General features: G+C 42.2%; 1 protein-coding gene across 1 annotated transcript in view; it reads left to right on the top strand.

Annotated features, from left to right (window-relative positions):
- The window catches only part of LOC146786144 (cytochrome P450 2J4-like), a 215413-nt gene that overhangs the window by 101924 nt on the left and 99945 nt on the right, over positions 1-13544 (top strand). Inside the window, exon 5 of the mRNA XM_085635648.1 lies at positions 5889-6065. Within this exon, the coding sequence (XP_085491774.1) occupies positions 5889-6065 (177 nt within the window). The remainder of the gene's footprint in view (positions 1-5888; positions 6066-13544) is intronic.

Below are 13544 nucleotides of genomic sequence, written 5' to 3'. Positions count from 1 at the left end.
GTATTAATCAATGAGATAGGTCTGTATGAGGCAGGAGGTTTGTCTTTTTTAAGAAATACTGTAATTATTGATTTCTGCCAGGACAGAGGGGGTGAGCCCTTCTGAGCATCTAGAAACGTAGCCAGGAGTTCATTTTTTAGAAATGAAAAAAAGGCTCTAAAGAATTCCAAAGGAATCCCATCTTGACCAACCGCCTTGCCTACCGCAAGGGATAACATTGCTGCCTCTATTTTCTCAATAGAGATATCGGCCTCTAGCCCTTCTTTTTGTTCCGGAGTTAATTTTAGAATCTCGTTATCTCCCCAAAACCTTACAAAATTGCCGTCTATATCAGTAAAATCTTCATTTGAGTACAACTGAGTATAACAATTATTAAAGATCTCCAAGATTTTTACGGGATCTGAATATATTTGCCCAGTTTCATCCTGAATTGATTCCACCCTCCTAGCGACCTCTTTCTGCTTTAATCTTTTAGCAAGTAAACGACCCGAGTTTTCACCCACCTCATACAGATCTGACCGATGAACTGCAACTTGGGCCACTACAGCAGTGGCAAAGTTTTGATAGACCTTCATTTTCTGAATGGCAAGATCTTTTGCTACCTGCTCGTAATTCTGAGTAGTAGTAAGGGCCGTCGTAAACTTAACTTCTAGAGCTCTGTTTGTTCAGCTGCTCCTCTTGTTCTGTCTTTATTCTACGTTGTTTATTAATCGAATAGCTAAGGTTCTCCCTCCGCACCCCAGCCTTAAAAGCATCCCAAATCATACCACTTGAAGCAGATCCGCGATTAAATTCGAAAAACTCCACTATCCACTTAGAAATGTGTTCCTGGTAGAGAGGATCAAGCAATAATCATCACTTAAATGTCCAGGTTTTTTTTAAAGGGTCTATACATTGTCTCTACATTTAATTCCAAAATAATAGGGTTGTGTTCAGATACTATTTTTGGTTGGATGTTGATCTTAGCATTAGTCAATATTTCCAAGGCAGTAAAAAAGTAATCCAGTCGGACATGTTTCCGATGAGGGGCGGAAAAAAAAGTATAACCGGGGTCGTTAGATCTTTTCAACCATCAGACATCAGCTAGACCAAAATCATTAAGGAGACCCTTAGTGGCCTTGAAAACCTTTGTCTTTTTCCCTTTATATTTCATGTTACTACTAATATTCTCATCTCCTTGCAGATGTAAGTTAAAATCTCCACATAGGATTACAGGAGAGGGCCATAAAGCCAGTTCAATACTGATATCATTCAGCATGTCGGGGTCGTCGGAGTTAGGCCCATACAATGAGCACAGGGTGAAAAGAAGACCATCTATCATCATCTCGATAATAGCCCACCGGCCGGATTGATCAGTCTTGACATGGTTACACTCCCCCATCCATATTTTTTAAAAATTGCAACACCCCTTGTGTTCGAACCTTGCCGAGTACAACACACTAGCTCTAAGTCAAGATCTTTAAGACAAACCCTATTATTCCATGCAATATGTGTTTCTTGAATACATAGCACTTCTACCCTCATTGTTTTCAAAATCTGAGCTATCATCTCTCTTTTATTCTTGTTATTCATCCCACATACATTCCATGAGCAAATAGTAAATTTACCCATCTTTAATCACATCTAGCTTTATCAGGGCTGTCAGACCCATTAGATATCGCCCCCAAGTATTAGAATGCTTGAAACTTTCTTTCACCAGAGACTCTCCCAGAAAAGCTATTCCAGAGAGAAGCTTACTAAACCAAAACATGCCTTGTGCCTTTACTGGTCCCACCATCGTGCTGCTGTGTCGCCCATGTTCCATGTTCCTTGTCCCACAGCCTCCACCCCACCCCCCCTTCCCCACTACTACCCCTACCCCCCCACCTCCCTGTGAACCCACCCAAAAGAGACCAAAGGACTGAATAGTCCCGCTTGAAGATGGAAAGAGAGGAGTGAGCGCTCTCCCACTCCCCTATCTCCCTGCGAAAATATCGAGCTACTCTAGCTGAACTCACTATCTCAAGTTGACCATTACAGTGTCCCCAAAAATTCCTTCGCAGCTAGCTCAGAGGTAAAAAATGAGGTTTTATCCTTAACTATAACTTTAAGCGTAGCCGGGTTTAGTAGATAAGCTTGTGCCCCTTTTGCTTGCAGAGGTGGAATTAATTGGCGCAAGTGCCATCTGAGCTGTACTGTTGCCTGACAATAGTCAGGAGTCATGAAAAACTCACAACCTTTAGCTCTCCGCTTACGGTTAGGGCGTGCTAAGTCGTATAGACGCTCGCGAAGTAGAAAATTGTTAAGACAAATCAAAATTACCCTGGGCTTAGTCGCTACCCCTCTCGAGCCTGCCCTTGTCTGAAATGGGAATCTATGGACCCTCTGTAGCTCAAGCTCCCATTTCCAATTAATTATCTCAGAAAAAGCCTCAGTGAGTAGTTCAATCACAAATTGCCGAATGTCATTCCCTTCCAACCCCTCAGGGACGCCAAGTACACGCAGGTTATTTCTTCTTGGCCTGTTTTCAATGTCAGTTAACTTCCAGTTTATGTCATTATATGTCGATTGGAGGGCAGACACATCAACCTTCTGGACTACCATCACATCCTCTAATGAAGAGATTCTACATTCAGCTTCTCCTATTCTGGCTGGTAGCTCCGAGCAGGATTTAGCCACGCGTCGCACCGTATTTTGTAGTTTGCGTACTGCCCCCTGGACCCGGAGGCTCTCCGCCTTTGTCTCCTCTCGATGTGACATAATGACGTGATATATTGTTGAAAGCGTCACAGCATTATCAGGTTCTTCAAAGATAAGGTTCGGATTTATCGTGGTGTTACTTGGCATCGTGGCTTGAAGTGCTATATGGGAGTCTGAATAAGGTTCTAAATTTGTTGATCCATCGTTAGTTGTAACTTGCCCTAGCAAGAGATTAGTAGGGCGAGACAAGTCTTGCGCCTTTCGCATCGTGCTTCCCCCTTCTTGTAATGATGTATTCAACTCCTCCTCGACAGGGGCAGAGCTTGTGCCACTTCTGTCATCCGCCCAATCAAGATCCAAACTTTCCCCTTCTGACACGACTGAAACATCCGACATAGAATAAAATTTAGCCCCCGAGCCACAGGAGTTCACCTCTATGGCAGTTTCTGCTATAATGGGGTGATTATCAACAACCAAGTCATCAGCTTCTGAGGTAGTTAGGCCATAGAAGTCGTGGGACTTATTGAGCGGTGGCTCGACATTATTTTCCACCATAGGATTATTAGGATCGCTAAGCAAAGAGGCAGAAGGAAGAGTCCCTACGCCACTCGCTACTGTTTTTGATGTGTTTAGCATACTAACCGGTGTTCCCTTGCCCTGGCTCTTGCAGGGTCTGACATTGATTCAAATTTGTATTAGAGCTGGAAACCTGCTTCTTTTTTTTAAAAATCTCCACAACTGCAATTCTTGAGCCAGATCCAGTCACCACCACCGCCCCCTGATTGAATAAGGAGTCGGGTAGCTCTTTGAGGCCGGATTCACTAGTGGAGCAGGAGCTTTCCTGTAACAATGAAAGTGCGCCAGCTAAGTCCTGATTGGGAGTTGTTTGTTCTGTATTTGAAGTAGCAGTCAAGGTTGCTGTAGCGGCGGCGGCTGCGTGCGTCTTTGGTCCTTTAGGAGGAGCACTGGAGTTAGCGTTTTTGGGCCTCATTCTCAAGGATTCGTTACTCCGGTCCCGGACTTCCCAAGCCCAGAGATCCCTCACCGTGCGCCTACTCTCTTCTCCAAGGCACCGGAGATCAGTCTCGAGACCAAAGCTACGCCCGCCAGCGCCGAGATGGAGGGAGCCGACACCAGCACAAAGCAACCCGACTCGGCGTTTAAGGAAAGAAGTATCAAGTAGCTGTACCAGCCACAACATAACCAACTCCCAACTCCCAGCTGCCGGACACGGAGGTCAATTGGCGCCGCAGGATTGACAGCGGACCCACAGCTCCCCCGTCTACCTCCGCTCACGGTTTCACTCACGTTTTCGCTTCAATCCGCTCCGCTCCACTCCATCTTCACCGCTGTAGTCAGGAAAGGCAGCAGGTAAACTGGAGCTCCACTCCGTCAGTAGCGGATTTTTAAAAAAATGTTATTGCCGTCTTCGCCGCTTTCGCCGAGCCACCTTCTTCCTGACCAAATCACGACCACAACCGGAAAGGCAGTAGGAAAACAGGATTGAGCCGCAGCTCTGAGTCGCTTCACCTCCGTGTACGGATTCACTAGCTGTTTCGCTTCGATCCGCTTCGCTCCGTCAGTAGCATTTTCTTTGCAGTCTTCACCGCCCTCACCGAGCCACATTGTTCACGACCACAACACAACCACCTCGGGAAAGGCAGCAGGTAAACCGGAGCCATCCGCGATTCACAGGGAGGGGAGTCCTGGAGAGCGCTGTAGTCCATGTCACACGGACACAGCAGCGTCCGCCATCTTGGCCTCCTTACACGTTTATTCCCACTCAAGCAGTTTTGAAAACAAAAATAACACAGTTTGGTTGAAAGAGCCAAATGTAGCCAGCATGAAAGATGGTCAAAGATAGCTCTCCCCTAAGGGAACACTCTCACAATCGACTATAAAAATTGTGAAACCCAGCAATCAGACACCCAGTCCCAGCCCTGATGAGAACTCCGTGTAATCAATTGGTGTTCGAAATGTGTTGGCTCACAGCACCATAAGGGGGCAAATTCTAGCTTTGTAAAAAGTGCTTACAGCAGGAAAATAATGTACTAAAAATGTATATTCTATGTTGTTTTGAATGTTCATTCCCCTGTATGCAGTTATCCGCAGTAGCTATTCAGAAATTGTTGGTTCGGATTACCTTTTCTATTCTTGTCTGTTGCTATTGACTAGTACAACCTGCATAATTGATTACAAAGTGATGGCTGCTTTATAATTTGTTTTTGATGTAATATCATTTTTGAAGTGTGTTGCTTTCTGTTATTTAAATATTTATAAAAAAATGAAGAAAAAGTGAATAATCATGAATAAACGATGTTGACCATCTTATTAGATAGCTTGGTCATAGTCTGCTTAAATTAGTGGCAGCATTTGAAATATCCGGCTAGAAACTTTTGTATGTACAGCAACTTTCTAAAAGTGGCATTTTCAGAATTGTGACTTAAAATCCAACTTTACCAATAAAGAAGGGTTTAAATAAAAATAATTCAAAACCAAACTGGACTCTCTTACTTGTTCCCAATTGAAAGTTATAACTTTTTACATTTGATGAGGTAACCCAATGTTATCCTATGGGAGAGAAAGGCCTTGCAGAAGTGAAAAACAAATTTAGGAGTGTTTCAATATCAGGACATACAAAAGTTAAAAGTACATGTTTAACTTTTTAAATGAACAGCACTTTGCCCTAAGTGCCGTGTAAAACCAATCCTATGGGTGACTTCCATGTATTAAAAAGGAAGGATTAGTCCTTCAGAAGCTTTTTTTTTACCAGGTCGAAATGGCAGTTTACAACTTCACACACACGCAAGTGGGAGGCACAATACATGCTCCAGGCCCACTAGTAGCATTTAATTTATGGCCCTGGGTACATGCAGTATCACTTTACTAGGGACCTACAAATAAATTAAATGTGCAATTGGGTGTAAGCCAATTTCACCATGTTTAAAGGAGAGAGCGCACGTATTTTAGCACTGGTTATCAGTGGTAAAGTGTGCAGAGTCCTAAGGCCAACAAAAACGAATTCAGCAAAAACAGGAGGAGTAAGGCAAAAGGGTTGGGGAAAGACCTCCGTAAGGCTCACAGGTCTAACAGTTCTCAAACTCTTGTGCAAAATAATGTGCAAGCTCTACATGCATACAACTGTGTCTGACTCGACATCTTAATTGAGAGATAGAACTGAGCATGTTTTTTATTATTTCTTTTTCCAGCTCTTTGATGCTTTCCCACAGCTTATGCAGCACCTTCCAGGACCTCATACGACCGTGTTTAGGCTTAACAACTTTCAAAGCAGATTTGTGGAGGAAGAGATTGAAAGTCACAGGAAGAATAGACTTTCTGAGGAGCCACAAGACTTCATTGATTTCTACCTGACTCAGTTACTTGAAGTAAGTATTGGTGCCTTCACTGGAGTGAGATCCTCTTCTGGTCCATACAGGAGGTTTTATCATGGAGATGGAAGAGTAAACTTGAACTTTCCATATGTGGCCAAAAATACAAATAATACTGAGTGCGCACCAATACAAGGCATTCGCTTCCTAGATGCTATTGGGTCTGCACATTTTATGTTACATAACTTTGGACTACAGCTTGCTGATAGTATTGCATCTCTGAAGCCTACTGAGACTCAGTCTCTTTGTATTGTTTTTGGAACTCATCTTTAGATGTGTTTGCAAAGTCTTGGCTGGTCTTTCGATTTAACTTCACTGCATGAGAGCCTGTTGGTGAACATGGAAGTCACCAATCTCGTTCTTTATGGTCACCTATGCTTATGTCTAGATCTAAGAGCTCCAGAGTGTTTTAATTAGGATTGCTGCTTTGCTGGTCTTTCACTTTGATCTTTTAAATGCAGATACATTCCTGGTAATTCTAATTTGTGACTTTCACCCCATGCATTTCATCTCCATGCACCCCTGTGTGTTGCAGGGATTCTGCACATACACAGAACTATGTGCAGGAAACCAGGACCTCAGTGTGTAGAGGTGTACCAAAATACCCATTTCGGTGCCCAGAACCCCAATCCGACTAGCTATAGTGTTTCATTCGTTCTCCGTGCTACAGTGAAGCTACCAATGATTAGACATCCTAGAACATGCTACTCCTTCCCTCTCAGGATACGTGGGAACAAAAATATTCTTTCGTTCTAACTCTCTTACTTAACCACAACATGAGTAAATAGAGTCAAGGAATAGGTTACTAGCAGCAATATGCATAAGATCAAAGAAATCAGCATTGTTACAATTCCATATACAACAAAAGGGGAAATCTTATTATAATGATGGTGGAAACAGGACTATAGCGCCTTGCCACCCTCCTCGTGCTAGAAGCTAGTTTATTATAATTATAGAAGACCTCCAGGCTTTGTCAGGGGACCCCATACCTCCGAGTTCAGATGCAGGAATTTACATCACCGGACGAGCAAAGCTCTTCTATCCTGGAAAGCGTTTCTCCAAGTGTGTTAACATGCATGCAAGGCAATATTAAAAGCACCAGATATCCAGGTTTGCAGCTGTGTTCTATGTTATGGCTAGGGACACGAGACTGACCAAAGCAAATCAACAGAGCTCATTGTTTTTCTACCTTGAACACGCTGTACAGACGAGGAGCAGAGTGTTCAAGTAAATATGTGAAATGCAGACAGTTCTCATGTGAAAGCGAGCAAGTAAAGTGTTTACGAGAAATGTGGCATGTAGTAACGTGAGCAAAAGCAGCAAAATGACGGCCAAGCATATACTAACTTATGCTAACTTAGCAATGTCCGCAGGTGTGTCCATAGCCTCACTACACCCTCCCCTTGGTCAGTCCATCGGACAGTGGTCTTAAAGAGAACACAGCTTTCAAACAAGTTTGAGCAAGAATCAAGAGCATTTGTATTAATGATACCTCTGATTTGCAAAGAATGTGAGAAGAGAAAGAGTAAAAAAAAATATATAGTTTGTGTCCAAAAAGGCACACAAAATTTAAAATAAATCCAGCAAGGATAAGGTGGCTGAGTCAATCCAGAAAGGTGTATGAACAGTAGGTTGCGATGGCCTCCAAGAGAAAGTCATTGTCATCATCAGAAAAAAGTGATGCCACCCAATCAAGCAGAGTCAATGTGTAGTGTAGTTCCTATTTCCCTTATAGGCTGTGCGCATTGGAATGATATACACTATAGTTTTTGCATAGGACTAAGGTCAGTATGCTCCTATCGAGTACATTGAACGTAATTACTTGTGTTTGCCAGCTAACTCAGAGGTCACTAGAAACCTCTTGAATGAACAAGAAGGGATTAGTTTCTGACAACCGCCTAAACATGACAACTTTGTTTCCCTTGCAATTGGAAAACTTCTCAGAATCGTGGAAACAATAGATGACAGTTTCACTCAGTCAATCGTGCATGCTTAGTTTCTCCAGAGTTACACAGAAATAGAAAGATGGACGTTTCAATAAAAGGGTTTATTGTACAGTCTTGTTTCTCATGTAAGAGATATGAGCTGTTATGATCATTAGACAGAAGGCAAAATGTAATACTGCAATAGCATTGTCTTTTAGCTATGACATATATTCATATATACATACATAAATAACACAGGCTAAAATGTGAATACTCGTCCGATGCTTCTAAATAGTCCTACCCCGGTGTACCTAACCTAAGTGCGGTGCGAGGTAAAAGTAGGTGTTGTTTTCAAAAGTATGGTATATACTAAGATTAGTATGAGTTTAGTATTGCCAAGAGTCCCTCTAGGTTCTAGTCGGCTCCGTACCTTTAGAATGAGCGAGGTGGGAATCTCTATCCGGGTCTCAAACTCTAACACCCCGCGAAGGGAGTCAGAACACTGGAAGCTGGATTCTCTGTGAGCAGGGATGACAGCGTCTGGTCAGTGCATCAGGCCGGGATAGGGTCTCTTCCGAACTTGCCATGGCGAACCGTGCAGTCAAGTCGTGCTGTGTAACCGCCATGCCGTGGTTTGCCATGGTAAGGGAAGGTATATTTATACCTGGAAGGAATTTAGGAATGCTAGCATTGACGTAAAGTTGGGCAGAGGAAGATGTCATGGATGAAACCCTAAGGAATAGTAGTTCATGCATAATAGATGAGTTCTTGGAGAAATCAATAACCCTAGCTAGGGAAAGTCCCGTCCGGCTTAAGAGTCTGGTTTCTAAGAACTCGTTGTGACGTGGGATGGACGGATGTAGGTGACCATTCCTGTATTTGGATAGCATGGCTCATGCCTAAATAAGGGCTGGGATTCTATGCCTAAATAAGGGCAAAGCGAGTTGTGCCTATATAAGGACATGATTCAGGAAAATATACGGGTATCTAAATCGAAACACAACACCCACTCCAATGACTACTGTCCGATATTACTAAATGCTAAACATGCTAAAACACATACAATTGAGTATCACATGCTCACTAAAAACATTTGTAAAAGCATACTAAAAGTCTTTGTTAAAAGTTTGCTACACATGAAATGTAGTGCTGTACGTATTAAAGCAATGTTGCATTCTAAGCATATGTTTACAGTGAATGCTAAGAGAATGAACACAAATATATACACATATGTAATGAATTGGTCCAGGAAAAAAGTAGTTCGGAGCCATTTCATGTCATGATTACATAAATTTGAAAACGATGACAACATGTCCCTGGAAGAGTTTCAAAGAAGTCTGTTCTCTATGAATAGTTCTACTGTAAGCAGAGCTTTTAGCCATAAAAGAAAAAGTCAATATTCACAAAAGTGCGATCTTAGGAAAGTTCCAAATTTAGTCTTTTGTTTTGAAAAAATGAAGGCCAAATTCATAGATTACATGGTACGCTGTAAGCCAAATCAAAAGTTATTTGAAGATGCTGGGGAAAACATGAAATCCTTTAATCCTATAGGCAAAAAATCATCTACTATTGTCGGTGACAGGTCGATTACCTCGTTTAGAAGACTAACTGCACAGAGATGTGATGCATCGTCAGTAGCAGTGCTCGATGATGCCTGTGTGCCGGTTGACCCATCTCGTACCTCAGCAGTAGCATGGTGCGTCTGTGAGATCTAAATGAATGCCGTCATCAGGATTGGTACCGCTCGTATCAGACATGTTTAAGATACGTTCCAACATTTCTGTGAAATGTGTAGGGCAATTTGTCCTTAACAGAGTCTGTATCTCAGCCAAAGTCCTTGTAACTTGTAGATCATAGGTTTCTTTGGCCGAGGTCAAAGGCACGTTTTGTTGCAAAAGAATGGCTTTTATTCTGCTTAAAGTATCAATTCGTATAGAAGAGATGTTCAGTGAAGGCCATAAAGGCAACTCCCTGACTGTGTCTATTTGGGGGAACAAGAGTTGCATACAGCAAGTGACCCTGGTAGAAACCGTTACTAGATATGGGATACATGGCAACATGCCACAACAGCTCTGATCATTCAACATGAGGTAACTCCCATTTGAAAGTTCTCCAATCGTTGGATTAATCACAGCGGCTGGTGAACCTTGCAGATGGCGGGATAAATATGCAGTGGAACCGCTACAAGCCCCATGTAAACTAATATCCCAACATATGAGTGAACCGCTCAGTGCATTTTCACATTGTGTGCCACTAATAAACACTTGACGCCCCCCATTCCAACATCTATGTGTGTAGGGTCGATCCCAGGATGTCCTGATGTATTCTTTACCCAACCTTTCATATTTGCCTACTGGCATGTGTTTAAGGCAATACTGAAAATGGAAAGTTGTAACAGGCAGAGTTATTTTGCCATGTATGATCCATTCTGTAGCTGGTTTTTCTGCTACCGTAAATGGCAATTTTTCCAGTCTTTCAATGCTCAGCACTGTATACTTTGCTCCCCTTTGTGCCAGTTTGATCTGTTTAACCATGAGATTGTAATCAGAAAACAGAGAAAACGTGTTGATGAAGCGCCAAGGCACATAGCCTGCACGCAAGTTTTGTAGCGTCCAGCCTAATGACAGAATAGAACATAATTGAGACTGACCATGACGCAGCAGGACCAAATCTTGTTCCACAATGTCTATAGCAGAGGATACAATGTTGCCCAATGAATATATCCTGGTTGACAGAGTCGTTAACCCATTGTCGACCACAGCGAGAGATTTTTCTAAATTAATACGATCAATTTCTTGTATTCTTTCTGCAGCGTCTGCTTGGGTAACCTTCCATATTTCATTATAAGCAGCATAGACGCCGGCATATATGAAACTTTTTTGACGCGGTTTTCTTGGACCTAGCAAGAATTCCATAAGGTCTGCGTCTTCTTTAAGTAAAGATAAGCATTGTTTCACATCCTCTAGTGTAGGTGTCTGTAGCCAGTCAAGGCATAATTTTCCTACACTGTATGTTGTTACTACCCCTGGATGCTGTCTTTGAACATAGCGTGGGTCTGGGCTATTGATTGTTAAACCTTGTGTTTTGTTCAGGAATCTTTCTTGACAGATGTTTGTGTTTGTGGGCCAGAGCAAACATATTTTCTATTCGGAATATGATCTGTTGGTTTGTAAGATAGTATGTACGTCGACCACCCCCTGTGTAGTGCTATTATTTGCAGGTTTCGGTATGGACGGTGTGTTCATGTCTTTGATCTTGGCTAACCCAAGGCAAGACGTTTATTGGACAGTGTCATTCAAAAACATTATCTGCTGTGGTATTATACAGTCTCTAAACAAAGCTTCTATCCCCTGGACTTGCCAATCTTTTGTACCCCAGACAGATTTTGTGTCAATTGTGTCTTTCCAAAAGTTGAAACCCTGTCTAGACAGTTGGGCAATAAAGGCTGCAGAATAAATTTGTTTCGTATTTGTTAACATATTCTTCATTCCAGTTTTGTTCACATTTTTAAAGTAAAACGTTTCTGAATTGGTTATATTGTACCCTGAAAAATATGGAAACTTGATTTCAAACGTTTTTGAGATATCCCTTGGTGGTGTAGGACAATGTTCCATTGGTTATACATAAATACATTTCTAGGTGTTGCAGATTTATGCAAGAAATGATGACTATAGTGGTTGTAACAAAAAACCTGTTCAGTCTGTTGAACCCTCTAAGTATTCATGGTTAGAGAATGCAGCAGCTCTTTCTAGATCAGACATCATGTTATTAACAGTCTCAAAGTCCCAATCATCAGAATAGGTACTGGAGGTAATAAAGTCACTTAATGATATCTTGAATAAGTGTGGAATCTTCAAAAGTTCAGACGGACTGAATATATCAGAATCCGTTTTGTCCCAAACTATACCATCTTGTATAGGAACAGCTGTGATGTTCACTGCTGACAAGTCTCCTGCATCACGATGGGATGATTTGTGTGGTTTCAAAAGTAAGTTCGCATTTTTACTTCCTGTGTCCAAATTAATATATCTTCCATTTATCAGCATGCTCAGTGTCATTACTAAAGCTAACCAAAGCAGAAAGAAAAATATTCCAGAAATAATCCATAGTTCAATCCATGGGGAAACCAGATAAGTCATTCTCACGATTTGAAAAAAGTCTTGTGCTTCTTTGAAAGTTCTTTTAGCTTGCGTCGTTTCAGGCTCGCTGGGATCCTCAGAAAACATATCAAAGTTAATGAAATAACCAGAAGCAGTTCTTTCAATGGTTGAAATTGCATTAGAATTCGTTGAAATCACAGGAACCAGTTGATCACTTGCTACGTTGGTGTAGACCGGTGTATCAGGACGAACTGTTATTTGGGTTTCAAGAGGAATGAGTTCCATAGCATTGTTGCTTAGTCCTTCATTTCTTACTGTTGGATTCTCAATGGTGATGAGTCTTTCAGTTTGAACCTCTTGGATAGTATCTAGAGGAGTGAATCTGCTACTTGGTCGGAGTCCACTTGGCCTACTGTTCAGTAATGGCCACATAGTGTGGTTTGATGAGGTCGATGGACACAAATCTTTGCTCCTTTTTACCAGCAAGTGGCGACAGAAGTACTGTTCTTGATCCGTGGATTGCTAGGACAGGTACTGGTTGTCAATGAGAAGGACCAAATTCCTCCTTGTCCGCGATCTTTTCTCTGGCTAGTTCCCCAAGCTTTGGGATCCAGACAGGCCTTGCTGGGACGGCTGGATTATCCCCAGTGGTGGTTGGCTTCAGGAAAACGTTGCTTTGTTTCAATCTTAGTTCATTTTAAGTCCTGTAAAACAGCCAAACGATCTTTGATATCAAATGGTTTATTTTCCACCACTGTGCCTTTACATTCGAGATCGGGAACCCACATTCTTGTCCCAAATAGAACCTCACATGGAGTGACCCCCTAGAGAACTTCTTGGTAAATTGTTTAATGAGTGTTGGACTCCATAAAGATGTTTGACCCACCCATCACTCCAACCTAATACCCTAGCTGTTATAGACCGCTTTATGTCCCGTTTTCTTCATTCCACAACCGAATTTCCCTCATGATGGAATGGAGAAGAGTACCGCAATGCAACGCCCAAACTGGCCATGGCTTCTTTGTAAGCCCGAGAGCTAAACTCAGTGCCCTGGTCAGAGTGTAGTGTGCCTACTTCATATGTGCCGATAAAGACTTGCAAATCTTTTATAACAGTTTGAGCGTCAGCCGAGCACTGAGGCCACATCCATAGGAACCTTGAGCACAAATCTACTGCGACCATGATATATTTATAGTTACCATCCCTTTGCAAGGGACCGCAGTGATCCAGGTAAACTCAAGCTAATGGTTTATTTGAAATTAAACGGCATCTGCACAGGACGTTTCACTGTAGAGACTTTCATTTTTTGGCATATTTCAAATTCCAAAACATAGTTTTTGGTCTGTTTCCTAATGCCGGGCAACCAATATCTCTGTTTTAATAATGATACTGTGGTGGAAACACCTGCATGGGCAGAGGCTATCCCCTCATGTGCTGCTAGGATCAGTCCT

This window comes from Triturus cristatus, chromosome 11 (genome assembly GCF_964204655.1).
Source record: "Triturus cristatus chromosome 11, aTriCri1.1, whole genome shotgun sequence".
NCBI classification, from domain to species: Eukaryota; Metazoa; Chordata; class Amphibia; order Caudata; family Salamandridae; genus Triturus; species Triturus cristatus.
The sequence above is the reverse complement of the archived record's forward strand: the minus strand, read 5'-3'. Positions and strand labels throughout refer to the sequence as shown.